Source organism: Saccostrea cucullata, unplaced genomic scaffold (assembly GCF_032062105.1).
Source record: "Saccostrea cucullata isolate Sc308-1 unplaced genomic scaffold, CSIRO_AGI_Scuc_v1 ctg14638, whole genome shotgun sequence".
Taxonomy (NCBI): Eukaryota; Metazoa; Mollusca; class Bivalvia; order Ostreida; family Ostreidae; genus Saccostrea; species Saccostrea cuccullata.
The window spans coordinates 1-15,996 of record NW_026919396.1 but is presented as its reverse complement, the minus strand read 5'-3'; the positions used below and the strand labels follow the sequence as shown (position 1 = coordinate 15,996).

The following is a 15,996-nucleotide window of genomic DNA, read 5'->3' as shown; positions in this document are numbered from 1 at the left end:
CTGTCTGGTCATAACTTTCATTCTTGTTGTATCTATTGAGTATGGATGCAGTAACAGCCTGGTTTCAGATATTGAGTAGCACCTATGTATTCACTGGGTGATTTAATTTGGACAGATTTGGGACATATTCTATACTAAATAACTATAATCCCTACCTAGACTAATATAAAAAAAGGTATAGCTTTTGTAGTTCGGGCTTTACAGACCGTGGATATCGGCCTGGTTAGCTCAGTGGTTAGAGCACCTGACTAGATATACAGGGGTCCCGAGTTCGATTCCCGGTCCAGCCATATGTTTTCTTCGTGCATTTCTCCTATCCTACTACACTTTATAGATTGATCATTTTCTTTTCTTTTACATAGGGACATGCAGAAAGAGTGTGGGATGATTGGGGGAGTTTTGGCCCTTGTTCTCGCACCTGTGGTGGAGGGGTACAATCTCGTCAAAGGAGCTGTATATATCAAAGGTATATAAGAAACATAGTGTAAGATGCCCCCCCCCCCCCCACATTACACATTAACTGTATTTCTTTAATGTCCTTGGTTGGTGAGTCCCCAAATAATTTGCATACAGGTATCTCCCTAAGTGGATGGTAAAAAGTAAATTGCAAGTGAGAATGCGATATACCCATTAGCATGTGTGCATATAATTAACTAGATGCTGTCATGAGACAGTAATACCCGCACTATGGTGTTTGCCTCTAAATATACACTCATTCATATTGGACTTTCCAAGGAAGAAGTCAAAATAATTCTATAATTATCACCGTACATGTATTCGTCAAATTGAACATAAAATTTTCAGATGACCATATCAACTCTGAGCCTCACATATGTATTTTAAAATACTTAATTCATAACCAGTCTGAAATAACAGAATTTAATAAATGATTGAAGTAAATTACTTAATTAGATTCAAATAAATAATTTTCCCATAATTTGGAACTTTTTAAATTTACTTTCTCAACGACATAAAATATTATTTTAGTACAAAGCGTTTTTGATGAATTTATCAAAATGTGCAAACTGATTTTAGTATTTGGTCGGGAAAAAAACCCATTGAAAATACAACCCGTTTAATTTGTCAATGCCTATCTCTCCCCCCCCCCCCCCAACACACACACACACGCTCTCTCTCTCACTCTCACATTTTTTAAAAAACATAGTTTAGTTTATTATGATAGTTTGAAATTTGTTCTTGTACTAAACAGTTTTATTTTCTACATTCACATTGGGTTTGCGTCACCCATTATCATATTTATAGATATCACCTCTCGGCACACCTCGGCCAATTCATACTGGCAACGGAATCAGCAAAGGTTTGTCGAATGAGATTATTTAGCATATGTATGCTGACGATGCAGTGTGGTCAGTTAAAATCATTTGTGTTTTAATTAGATTATATGGATTATATTTCATGAATTCGTTGTCACGACCTATGACATTCGGTAAGTACAAGATTTAGTATAGATTGCATAAAAATAAATAAATGCAAATGGTTAGGTTGAAGTTCAAAAAGGGTCAACATGGTCAAAGATCATCGCATGCCACAGTCGACAAATTTCACATTGTCAAGTTATCTCCCGTTGCAGACATTCAGTATATAACAGACGCAGATCCAGAATTTTTTTTTCAGAAAGGGGGGGGGGGTGTCACACCTCAGTCAAAAAAATCAGCCCAAGATTTCCTGAGATGGAAATAAAAAATAATAATAAAAACAATGATGGTGGAGTCCCTGTTTTCTAAGGGGGAGGATGTCCAAAGTCATTTTTATTCTCTACAGTACATATATAGTCTTATTTAAATAACTGCTAATTCCAGAGGGGGGGGTCTGATCTCCCTAGCCACTGACTCCCTGTACCTGAAATGACAATTGATCTTATGACTCCATAATAGTAGAAAATTTTTTCATTTGACTATTTATACATATTTTGTTTCTTATGTTTATGTATTTTTGTCTGTCCACGGAAACTTTAACCTTGCCCATATTTTTTAAGTGGATTGGGCTATACACATGGCTTCAATATTTCATAGGTAAATTTCTTTTGGCAAAACCTTTTAATGCGTACCACCAATTTTGACCTCTTGATCTCTTGACCTTGGAGTTTGACCCAATTTTACAAGAAAAATACCTTGAACTTGGCGTAAGTTTTGAACAGGTGGTGCTAGGACTTTCATGCTCTTACATGTGTAATCATTGTGAACTTTCAACAGGTATAATTATTTTTGACCTAGACCTTAGAGTTGAATCCAATTTAACTTTAACCTTGGCAATAACTTTTGAACAGGTGAGGAAGTTCTAGGGATTTCTCCCTTTTTTCACATGTGTATTCCTTGTGACAAGACTTTCCCTTTGATAGCAACAATTTAGACCCTTTGACCTTGACCTTGGAGTTTGACTTACATTTGAGAAACTTCAACCTTTGCCAAAAGCTGCCATAACAGTTGCTGTCACAACAAACAAACAAATTACTAAAAAAAAACACAGAATACATGTACATATTCTATATTCAACAGATATACATCTGGTCATATCTCTAGTTCTCCCTTGAATGAGACATGGTGATATAAATTTTAAAAAATAATTATAAGAGTTGAAAAGGTTGTGCATATTGAAATATACTAAGCTCTGCGGATGAATTAGATATACCAGTTTAGCTTTATTTTGCTACCCAAAGCACCTTGATTAACTATTTATAAGCATACTGTTTTCTGAAATGTACTGATTTCTGTTGTCCATCTGTTTATCTGCAAACTTTTCACATTAACTTCTTAAGAACCACTGGGCTAATTTCAACCAATTTACATTTAAATATGCAGGGTACTTTTTAAGCGCCCGGATCGATAGATCCCGGGCGTATATTGTTTTTGTCCTGTCTGTTTGTCTGTTTGTCTGTTAATCTGTTTGTCTGTTTGTCAACTTTAACCTTGGCCATAACTTTTGAACAATAAGGGATAGAGACTTCATATTTGGTAAGCATACTCCACTAATAAAGTCCTTTCAAATGACTTCAAGGTCAATGACCTTGTGACCTTGACTAAGACTTATATGCTAAAAATAGCTTTTTCCACTGTTTGTCATAACTTTTGAACCATAGGAGATAGGGACTTCATATTTGGTATGCATACTCCACTAATAGAGTCCTTTCAAATGACATCAAGGTCAATGATCTTGTGACCTTGACTGTGACCTATATGCTAAAAATAGCTTTTTACACTTTTTGCCATAACTTTTGAACAATCAGAGATAAGGACTTCATATTTGGTATGCGTACTCCACCGATTAAGTTCTATCAAATGACACCATGGTCAATGACTTTGTGACCTTGACTGTGACCTATATTCTAAAAATAGCTTTTTCCACTGTTTGTCATAACTTTTGAACCATAGGAGATAGGGACTTCATATTTGGTATGCATACTCCACCGATAAAGTCCTTTCAAACGACGGCAAGGTCAATGATCTTGTGACCTTGACTGTGACGGATATGCTAAAAATAGCTCTTTACACTTTTTGCCACAACTTTTGAACCATAGGAGATAGGGACTTCATATTTAGTACGCATACTCCACTGATTAAGTTCTTTCGAAATGACACCACGGTCAATGACCTTGTGACCTTGACTGTGATCAATATGCTAAAAGAAGATTTTTTTAACTTTGTTGCCGCCGGGCGCGTAGTGTTTCACAAACACATCTTGTTCCAACATAAATCTTCTTCTCAAGAACAGCAAAGACATTTATTGTCCCCATTTTTGCTAAAGGTAGGGTACATTAAATCTCATTTGTTTGTCAATCTGCCATTTGTCACAATTAATTTAACCTTGGTCATCATGGTCGTATATTTTGAATGAGAAGAGATAGGACTTTTATATTAAACATGTGTATTAGTATTAAATGGGACAATACCATTCTACATACACTATGATTTTCATTACCCGTGATCTTGAAGTTTGACCTAATTTCCTTAAAAAAATTAATTGCTCTGAATTGATCATTTTGAAAGATAAATGAAAGGGCATTCATATTACCTGTGATAAGACCTTCCAAAATGTATCATGACTTTTTGACTCTGTGACCTTGACCTTGAAGTTTAACTTAGTTTTCATTAATGTTGTATTTCCTTTTCATTAAGAAGAGATTTGACTTTCACATTTCAAGTGAACATTACCCATAACAAGAGGCTCCATACATGCTATGATTTTTTACCCCTTGACCTTGATGTTTTAACAAAATTTCAAAAGAGTGAACTCTCCCAAAAGATGATAAGACTACTGTTTAAAACAAAAAAAGAGTTTAGGGAAGACTGGGCTTTTTCCATAAAAAAACGTCATTTTTCAACCCTCATTTGACCCCCCGGGCAAAATCAAAATTCCGAAACCTAACTGCACATCTACATGACCCAACCAACCATCTCCCAAAGATGATTAGGATGCTGAATAAAATGTAAAAGGAGTTCAGGGAAGATTGGGCTTTTTCCATAAAAAACATCATTTTTCGACCCTTATTTGACCCCCCGGGGCAAAATCAAAACTCTGAAACCTAACTGCACATCTGCATGACCCCACCAACCATCTCCCAAAAGATGATTAGGCTGCTGAATAAAATGTAAGAGGAGTACAGGGAAGATGGAGATTTTTGCATAAAAAACGTCATTTTTCGACCCCCATTTGATCCCCCGGGGCAAAATCAAAATTCCAAAACCTTACTGCACATCTACATGACCCCACCAACCATCTTCCAAAAGATGATTAGGCTGCTGAATAAAATGTAAGAGGAGTTCAGGAAAGACTGGGCTTTTTGCATAAAAAACGTCATTTTTCGACCCCCATTTGATCCCCCAGGGCAAAATCAAAATTCCAAAACCTTACTGCACATCTACATGACCCCACCAAACATCTCCCAAAAGCTGGTTAGGCTACTGAGTAAAATGTAAGAGGAGTTCAGGGAAGACGGGGCTTTTTGGACAAAAAACGTCATTTTTCAACCCCCATTTGACCCCCCGGGGCAAAATCGAAATTCCAAAACCTTACTGCACATCTACATGACCCCACCAACCATCTTCCAAAAGATGATTAGGCTGTTGAGTAAAATGTAAGAGGAGTTCAGGGAAGACGGAGCTTTTTGCTTAAAAAACGTCATTTTTCTACCCCAATTTGACCCCCTGGGGCAAAATCAAAATTCCGAAAGCTTACTGCACATCTACATGACCCCACCAACCATCTCCCAAAGATGATAAGGATGCTGAATAAAATGTAAGAGGAGTTCAGGGAAGATGGGGCTTTTTCCATAAAAAACATCATTTTTCGACCCTTATTTGACCCCCCGGGGCAAAATCGAAATTCCAAAACCTTACTGCACATCTACATGACCCCACCAACCATCTCCCGAAAGATGATTAGGCTACTGAGTAAAATGTAAGAGGAGTTCAGGTAAGACGGAGCTTTTTGCTTAAAAAACATCATTTTTCGACCCCCATTTGACCCCCTGGGGCAAACTCAAAATTCCGAAAGCTTACTGCACATCTACATGACCCCACCAAACATCTCCCAAAAGCTGGTTAGGCTACTGAGTAAAATGTAGAAGGAGTTCAGGGAAGACGGGGCTTTTTGGACAAAAAACGTCATTTTTCGACCCCCATTTGACCCCCCGGGGCAAACTCAAAATTCCGAAAACTTACTGCACATCTACTTGACCCCACCAACCATCTCCCAAAAGCTGGTTAGGCTACTGAGTAAAATGTAGAAGGAGTTCAGGGAAGACGGGGCTTTTTGGACAAAAAACGTCATTTTTTGACCCCCATTTGACCCCCCGGGGCAAAATCGAAATTCCAAAACCTTACTGCACATCTACATGACCCCACCAACCATCTCCCAAAAGCTGGTTAGGCTACTGAGTAAAATGTAAGAGGAGTTCAGGGAAGACGGAGCTTTTTGCTTAAAAAACGTCATTTTTCGACCCCCATTTGACCCCCTGGGGCAAAATCAAAATTCCGAAAGCTTATTGCACATCTACATGACCCCACCAACCATCTCCCAAAAGCTGGTTAGGCTACTGAGTAAAATGTAGAAGGAGTTCAGGGAAGATGGGGCTTTTTGGACAAAAAACGTCATTTTTCGACCCCCATTTGACCCCCTGGGGCAAAATCGAAATTCCAAAACCTTACTGCACATCTACATGACCCCACAAACCATCTCCCAAAAGATGATTAAGCTACTGTGTAAAATGTAGGAGGAGTTCAGGGAAGAAAAGTGTGACAGACGGACGGACGGACGGACATGAGTAACAACAATATACCCGAACTTTCTTTAGAAAGTGCGGGTATAATTAGCTTTCACCTGCAGATGAATTTTGTTGTAGAATACACGTATCTATGAAGTTCCCTATTGAACATGAAATAAATTAAGTAATGGTATGAAATATTGCAAAATATGTTCCTATATATGTTGATTTTTATATAGGGAGTGAAGGCGTGTGAATGTATGAATTAAACTGTCTACACAACCATTATGCTATTATAACATTTATAAAATAAGTCAATTATATATCAATTTGTTTTCACATTTATAATCATTTCATGCTCTTTCAAAATGTATTTGGACTTTTACAAATTAAAATTATGATCTGTTTGAGTTAAAACCAGTATATTTAGGTGTTGTTTAATTTACCTGCCGCTGATCAAATGTACTTTTAGGGAAATAGGACTTCAGTTTTAAACTTTTTATTTTTAGTTTTAGAAAAACATTATTTTAAAAAATTAAAGAAATTATCTCAAATGCAGTTTTATTAAGTTTATACAAATTTGGCCATCCAGAATAAGGAAGTATAAGAAATATGAAAAAAGGATTTTAAAAGAAAAAAATTGTATTTTGGAGGAAAGAAAAGAAAATTACAACGTATTTTATCTTTTAAATTGTGCTAAGAGGGGGGGGGGGGGGGGGGTAGGGAATCCAAATTTTACATTGAAATAAATAGGAAAAAATCTTTAAAATTCTTCTCCTCAAGAACCACTATGACTTAAATATTCAAAAAATCATGGCCCCATGGGGGTAGGGTGGGTCACAATAAAGGGATCCAAGATTTTCATTGAAATGTATAGGGAAAATCTTCTCCTCAAGAACCTATGGGTCAGAAAAGCTGAAACTTATGTGGAAGCATCCTCAAGTAGTGTGGATTCTATATTGTTCAAATCATGGCCCCTGGGGTAGGATGGGGCCACAATTGGTATTACAAGGGATTAAATCTGGTGAAGAACAGCATGGCCAAGATTACTTAGGTGAGCATTGTGGCCCATGGACCTCTTGTTAAAATTTCTTATTTGAATTAATGCATTGTTACTAAATTAATTTGTTTCTCTTTATATTAGGTCAAAGTCAGGAAGAAAACAGAGTTGTGGTAGTGCTCGAGAGGAACGTGAATACAAGTCCTGTACTACACAAGTAAGATTTCATGTGAACTTACTCCACATTTGCTCATGCATATGTTTGTTATATACAGAATAAAATACAGTTAGAACAGAACTTCTGAAACTTCCAGATTCACCTTGTTGTAATTTGTTTCTCCAGTTGATAATTCATTACTTTTTATATGACTTCATGACAATTATGTTTGATATTTGAATTCACTGCAGCTTTTGACTTTTTCATATAACTTGATAGGAATAAAATATTTTGAACCTGCTTTGATATATTTCATAAGTTGTATAGACTTTTTGTTTTATTAGGATTGTGATGAGGACAGTATGGACTTCAGAGCTATACAGTGTCAGGATTTTAATAATGTTCCTTTTCTGGGCAAAGTTTACCAATGGAGACCTTACTATGATGGTAATTAAAAAAGATTACAAACTGTTTTAGATACTAAGATAATGATCATTGCCTCTAGAAAAAGGATGATATTCTCAATGTATATTTATACACAACTGCCCCCCCCTCCCCTATGAATACCTACCCCCCTCCCCCAAATCACTCACTCACAAATTTGAATAAAATTTTGACATTCTTGGCACAAATAATTCTAATTGATATTAACAGAAAAAGTTTTGTAGATGAAATGTTGTTTGCCAAACAAAAGACCAAACTTTCTTATCTACCACTGATAATATCATGGTCCTATGAAAAAACCTGCACAGGCAATTTAGAGTAGACAGTTTTCACGAAAGTTTGTTAAAATTTGACATTTATATTAAAAAGTGACCCTCTTGTTTAAATTTTCAAGAGGACTTGAAAGAATATTGGTATTTATTAATGTAATCCATTTGTTTTATTATAGGCCTAGTTAACTGTTAAAATAATATGATTGGATCTTTACTTCTCCACCCTTAATTTTGTAAAAACTTGCTTGGGTTTGACGGAGATTTGATTAAGTATTTTTCTCGTCAGGAGTATTTTCACTTTCATTTTAGTATGAAAATACTGTAAATCACTTTTATTCGCGAGAATTTTATTTTCGCGTAATTACGCGAGACAGTATGCTCGCGAAAATTTCATTCTCGCGTATAATAGAATTCCTTAAGATTATATAGAGCAATGACCACAATTCGTGAAAATTTTGTCTCGCTAATAAAGAGTCAATGACTATCTCGCGAAAATAAGGTGTCACGAAAATTAAGTGATCTACAGTAAGTGAAAACTACTTGAACACATAGTACTTTCCAAAGATAATAGTTTTGCAAGACTGAAAATCTGAAGGGTGAATACACTTGGATATTCCTCTTAGGATTAGTTCAAATACCTTGGACCATGAGCTGATTGAATCAGCTTTTCTGATTGGGATTACTTTTTGAGTGAGAAGGTCAAAGGTTATGACCTGTCATACTGTGGAGAGATACTGAAATTTGTTATTTATAGCACCTGGAACTTTGAAGATTTTAAAAAGAAAGTTGAGGCTAAGAGAGCATCTTATGAATAATTAAATGGTTAAAAAATCTTTTGATGAATAATTGTAGAAAAGTTGGAGAAAGCTAGATTTTACTTAAATCCATGATTTTTAGTCCGTCACAAACTGTCTGAAGTTGTGAATGGATTCCATACTACGTCAGGTCCCTGTACATGATGGCTGTTTTAATTCTGTGAATTTTGCACATTATCATGGTCATACTAAAGCAAAGCAAAAAGATAGTAAGTAGGATTTATATTTATGATTTGCAACCAATAAGTGGAAGAATATGATTTCTGATTGCCCTCTAGTTGTATCCCAGTGAAGACGGTATTAAGTCAATTTGAAGATAATGTCTTTTGCCCTCTCCCCACTCAGGATGAAAAATTTGGGTCAATAGTTAAGTGGGTTTTTTTTCCACAAAATTTTTTAAATCGGTGCAGAATTTTCAAAATCTATTTTCTGGAATGCATAAAAAAGGATTGATTCTTGGAGGTTTTGAGTAAGGCCATTTTTAGCCAGTTGGTACTAAGGGAAAGGGCACACCAGATAGACTTGCTTAAAACTTTTTCATTGTAGGAGAGAAGAGATGCAGTTTACTCTGTTCAGCAGTCAACACCAGTGTGTACCATGAGTGGAGTGATAAAGTGATAGATGGCACTAAGTGTGACAGTCTGTCAGATGATCAGTGTGTGGATGGAGCTTGTCAGGTGAACCAGTCAGACAGAATCTTAGTCATACAGTCAAACTTGTTTATGTCGAGCCTGATGGGGCTAAGAAAAAACTTTTTGATATCTGAGGATTCAAGATATCAAGTGTAAAATACTTAAAGAATATGTGGTTGGGACTTCCACATCACTTCAACATATCCAGGGTATTCCAGATATGGGGGTTTGAGATACCGAAGTTCAACTGTATAATCAAGTAATATAGAATTTGTCAAGCATTCAAATACATGCTTTACACTGTTAAGACCAGTATTGGGGTTAAGTCTACATATTAATAAGTATAAATATAAGTATAAAATAAAAATTATCAAGGATCAGTTGATCAGTTTCTGAACATCTTTCTGAGTAGGCAGCTGGTTGTGACAACGTACTCGGATCTCGAGCGAGACGAGATGTATGTGGTGTGTGTAACGGAGATGGACAGTCGTATAAACTCATCCGAGGATCATTCACTATTCCTCAGCTTTACTCAGGTAGGACTGCTGTTTTTAACTCTACTTAAGGAATGACTTCAATTCTTGGCCAAATTATCGAGTATAATCTGGTTTGGGTCAGTTTACGCTTTATAATCCGCGAAGCGTATTAAAAAAAAAGCGTAAACTGACCCAAACCAGATTATACTCGATAATTTGGCCAAGAATTAAAGTCATTCCTTACAATTTAATTTTAAAATAAATAAAACAACTTTGGATGTAAAATTGTGCTGCTTTTTAGCTCACCTGAGCCTAAGGCTCAAGTGAGCTTTTCTGATCAAAATTTGTCCGTTGTCTATCGGCGTTGTTGTCGTTGTTGTCGTTGTCGTTGTTGTCGTCTTAAACTTTTCACATTTTCATCTTCTTCTCAAGAACCACTGGGCCAAATTCAACCAAACTTGATACAAAGTATCCTTGGGTAAAGGGGATTCAAGATTGTTCAAATGAAGGGCCAGGCCCTTTTCCAAGGGGAGATAATTATGAATTGGAGAAAAATTAATGACATTTTAAAAAAATCTTCTTCTCAAGAACCACTGGGCCAGGAAAGATAAAACTCATGTGGGATCATCCTCAGGTAGTGTAGATTCAAGTTTGTTCAAATCATGACCCCGGGGGTAGGGTGGGGCCAAAATGGCCGATCAAAGTTTTACAAAGGAATATATAGGAAAAATCTTTAAAAATCTTCTTCTCAATAACCACTGGGCCAGGAAAGATTAAACTCATTTGGGATCATCCTCAGGTAGTGTAGATTCAAGTTTGTTCAAATCATGACCCCCGGGGGTAGGGTGGGGCCAAAATGGCCGATCAAAGTTTTATATAGGAATATATAGGAAAAATCTTTAAAAATCTTCTTCTCAAGAACCACTGGGCCAGGAAAGATGAAACTCATGTGGAATCATCCTCAGGTAGTGTAGATTCAAGTTTGTTCAAATCATGACCCCCGGGGGAAGGGTGGGGCCAAAATGGCCGATCAAAGTTTTACATAGGAATATATAGGAAAAATCTTTAAAAATCTTCTTCTCAAGAACCACTGGGCCAGGAAAGATTAAACTCATTTGGGATCATCCTCAGGTAGTGTAGATTCAAGTTTGTTCAAATCATGACCCCCGGGGGTAGGGTGGGGCCAAAATGGCCGATCAAAGTTTTATATAGGAATATATAGGAAAAATCTTTAAAAATCTTCTTCTCAAGAACCACTGGGCCAGGAAAGATGAAACTCATGTGGAATCATCCTCAGGTAGTGTAGATTCAAGTTTGTTCAAATCATGACCCCCGGGGGAAGGGTGGGGCCAAAATGGCCGATCAAAGTTTTACATAGGAATATATAGGAAAAATCTTTAAAAATCTTCTTCTCAAGAACCACTGGGCCAGGAAAGATGAAACTCATGTGGAATCATCCTCAGGTAGTGTAGATTTAAGTTTGTTCAAATCATGACCCCAGGGAAGGGTTGGGCCAAAATGGCTGATCAATGTTTTACAAAGGAATATATAGGAAAAATCTTTAAAAATCTTCTTCTCAAGAACCTTTGGGTCAGGAAAGATGAAACTCATGTGGAATCATCCTCAGGTAGTGTAGATTCAAGTTTGTTCAAATCATGACCCCGGGGGAAGGGTTGGGCCAAAATGGCCGATCAAAGTTTTACAAAGGAATATATAGGAAAAATCTTTAAAAATCTTCTTCTCAAGTACCACTGGGCCAGGAAAGATGAAACTCATGTGGAATCATCCTCAGGTAGTGTAAATTCAAGTTTGTTCAAATCATGACCCCCGGGGGTAGAGTGGGGCCAAAATGGCAGATCAAAGTTTTACATAGGAACATATAGGGAAACCTTTTAAAATCTTCTTTTCAAGTACTTCAAAGCCAGGCTTCGTTATATTTATAGGGAATCATCTTCAGGTAGTGTAGATTCAAGTTTGTTCAAATCATGACCCCCTGGGGGGGATGTAAAATTCAAGCCCCCCCCCCTCCCCAGTTTACTTTCAGTTCTGATCTGATCTGTGTTTTTTCCTAGCCAATTGCTCAGGTGAGCGATGTGGCCCCTGGGCCTCTTGTTATGAGTTCAAATTTACCGCACAATAATACAACCTTAGTAACGGAAGTGATGGGAAGCGAGGGGAGGTAATAACTGATACATAGATCTAGCAGCCATGATATCTGTTTACATGAGGTAAGATCGAGTAACTGTTTGAAGTTAAGGGTATATTTATTAAATCTGGAATTTTCCATGGATTCCAAGGACTGGAAATGAGGGGATTGCATGGATAAGATGATTAAGCTGGTCGTCAAGGGGGTGTGTCCTCATAGCAAACCAGATTATACAAAATAATTTGTGTTCCTTTTTGGAAATCAACCAATGAGAGGCGAGAATAAAAACAAAATTAAATTATATAACAATATAAAACTTGTACAAAAATTGTGTATAAAACGTGTATGAAGAGATGACAGTAAAATTTGTCTAATCAGACATCTATGCAATAATTCATATTTCACTGTGAATTCTGACATTTCAATTCCAGCTAATCGGGTTTGAATATAACCACTAACAGATTTAGTCAATCAGGAAATTTCTTCACATAATATAAAAATAGAGACACTTACCTGTATAATCAATATCTATTTGTAGGTTACAATGAAGTTATCACTTTACCAAAAGGATCAACATCAATTTCACTAAAGGAGATGAAATTTAGTCCAAATTATTTAGGTGAGGTCCACAGATACATATTTAGCATATACATCTGTCAATATATCATGTATTGTTAGCTTAATAACAGATTTCGTTCTATATTACACTATTAACAAGATTTTCTTGAACAAAGAATCAAAATATTTCAGTTTTGAAAAGTAGTGATGAAACAGTCATATTAAGTGGGGAACATTATGATGGCAAACCAGTTCTGATGAATATTGGAGGAACCAGTTTATTGTATACACTGGAGGGATCGGGCCAGAATGTCGTGAAGAAACTTACAGGACAGGGACCCACTAAAGGCAGCATTCAGATCTATGTAAGATTGTGTAGCCCTGGAAAAGGTTGTCATTAATTTAGAAACTTGTTGTGGAATATACAGATTTATTTTTTTCATTTTTTGGACAGGAAAATACCCTTTAGTGAAAGAAACATTAATGTTCAATAATTTCAAATTTGAAAATTTAATTCAACTGCAGATTCGTAAAAGATGAAAACTTGGAGGATGTTTTTATTTAAAACTGCAAATTGCATTTTAAAGCTGAAGGTAGTAAAATATATTTTCTGTAATTTATCAGATTTTGATTATGGAAGTAATTTAGGTTTTAAAACTTGCCTGAATTTGTCACTCTCTATTAAAGGTGATCCTTTTGATTAATAGATGATGGCTAAGGAAGAGAAGAATCCTGGAGTGTGGTATGAGTTATACATCCCTCTGTCTGGAAGAGAGCCTCGATTTGAACCCAGAAGTTTACCCATTAGTTACAGACAAAACCTACACCAGGGGCAGGCAGAATTAAGATCCAGTGGTATTGGAGAATCCACTCAATCCAGCTTTTCTTGGAATTTCGGCGGATGGACGCAATGCTCCACCAAATGTGGAGAAGGTATGAGATTTATGCACTTTAAAAGCAGACTAAAATGTTTTATTTTAACTAAATAAGCAACAATTTTCTTCTTTTATTAATCTGTAGATTAGGTTGATAACTTTTATTCAAATCTAATTGAATAGCTGAAAGTAAGCAATAAAGAATTACTGTCTGACTTTTCTATATGATTTTTAACACATTTACCATGAAAAAGAAAACATCAAAAATGTACATGTATATATATTTTATAAATGCATTTGATATTTTAGGTATCAGGAAAAGGCTGGTGGTGTGCACTAACAGGCAGACGGGGGAGAGAAGTGACCTTGAGAATTGTGACGCTTCTGGTCGACCTGCCGACACAGAGAAATGTATGGGAGACAACTGTGATGAAACTTCTCAGGATGAAAAAACTGTGTAGGTCAATAAATGACGATTATCTCTCTTTGTATACACATTTTTCTTCTTAAAACTGAATAATTTTTTAGGACACTAAGAAAAAATTTGGAAAAAAAAACTTAGTTGGCTACATTGATCTTTTGATCCCAATGTCTCTTGTTAGGGCTTGGGAATAATCTGCTTTATCATTATACATTTATTAAAATCACATTAAAATGGACAATAATTTGTACTTTTCTCTATAAAATGTGTGCAATAGGCGATAACATGTAACCCTTGTATTGTCCAATTTACAGATTTCTCTTTTACTAATATTTTATTTTAGGGAATGGAAGCTGGGTGACTGGGGGCCTTGCTCTTCCTCTTGTGATATTGGGGACCAGAAACAGTCTGTACAGTGTGTCTCAGGGGATCCCAGGGGAGAGTCACTGACGGTAGAAGATGCCCAGTGTATTCAGCTGTACGGCCAGAAGCCTGAGTACAGGAGGTCATGTAATGAAAACGTTCCTTGTCCATACTGGACTGCAATGGAATGGTCATCTGTAAGTGACAACTTCATGTTTTTCTTTAATCATTATTATTACAGACTTTTAGTATAGTTCATCAGTTACAATTAACTTTATAATTCATTAAAAAAAGTTTGCATTTTATTCTTAAACTTGCTCAGACATTTATTGGGTGATGATATGTGTAAAATAAATAAAATAAGTCAGGTATTGATCACAAAGAAAGGTAATTGTTTTCAAAGAATGAGTTCAGTTTTCAACATGTGGTTGACTCAGATGAGCATTATTTCCAAAGACCCATTTGTTTTCTTTAGTCATGATAGTCAAATATGTAAGGAAAGATTTTGGAAAAGTAATTCGTAAATTTACAAAACATACATTTTTTAAGTAAAATTGTTTCTATAGATCTGTTATTTATATCTATGCTGTTTCTCCGCAGTGTAACAAGGCCTGTGGTATGGGAGAACAGACTCGCAGTGTGCTGTGTATCAGTATAGACAACAGGAGGCTAGCAGAGAGTGCCTGTGATCCTACAAAGAAGCCAACTCCCACCCGACCTTGTATGGTCAAGCAGTGCCCTGTAAGATTAACATCCACTGATTGTCTGAATTTTATCATAAAAAATACTGAAGATGGGTTATTCTCACCCTATCTTATCGAAACTATTTTTCTCCGTCTTCAAGTTATGCTATAAGAGAAATAACTGTTTCATTACATTTGTGCCATATGTAATACACTTTTAAAATGACAATGAAGGTGAAAGAGGAGAGTAAAAATTGCTGCCAAAATTCCCTTGTATACAGTGCATTAAAGAGAGGGAATAGCCTAACTGTATTTTTTTATACATGATTTCACAAAGTCTTAATAATTAGAAAAAGGAAGGACATTTAAGATTGATGATTTTTAATTATACTGACTGTGTCATTTCTGAAACATGCTGTTTAAACTCCCTTTACTCCTAGGAAGGTCCCTTAGAAAACTGTAGAAATTCGCTGTTTGGCTGTTGTCCCGATGGTAGGACACCTGCAAGAGGCCTGAATTTGGAGGGATGTGAAGGGACTTGCAAAGGAACAAGGTATGGTTGCTGTCCAGACCAGAGAACCACAGCAAGAGGTCCAAATGGAGAAGGATGTGGATCTGACTGTTCAAGATCCAGATATGGATGTTGTCCAAACAGTCAGAATCCTGCTAGGGGACCCCATGGAGAGGGTTGTTCTACTCCTTGTTCTAGGTATAGATATGGGTGTTGTCCAGATAACGTAACTGTAGCTAGGGGTCCTAATGGTGAGGGCTGTCCCACTTCATGTTCTGACAGTCAGTATGGATGCTGTCCAGATGGGAAAACTGAGAAGAGAGGACCTAATAATGAAGGATGCTCCAATGATTGTTCGAGATATCCATACGGATGCTGTTCTGATAATATTACTCCAGCTAGAGGTCCGAATGGTGAAGGATG

At 36.4% G+C, this 15,996-nt stretch overlaps 1 protein-coding gene across 1 annotated transcript; it reads left to right on the top strand.

The window, feature by feature from the left end:
- Nucleotides 1-362: 362 nt before the first annotated feature.
- Nucleotides 363-15,986, top strand: LOC134230651 (papilin-like; the record flags this gene model as incomplete). Its single annotated transcript, XM_062712487.1, has 12 exons — nt 363-431; nt 7,365-7,437; nt 7,722-7,824; nt 9,455-9,585; nt 9,953-10,076; nt 12,701-12,781; nt 12,913-13,085; nt 13,428-13,653; nt 13,905-14,052; nt 14,360-14,576; nt 14,980-15,120; nt 15,503-15,986. Coding segments are annotated over 12 exons (1,970 nt in total), but the record flags the coding sequence as incomplete, so codon positions are not given.
- Nucleotides 15,987-15,996: the final 10 nt, after the last annotated feature.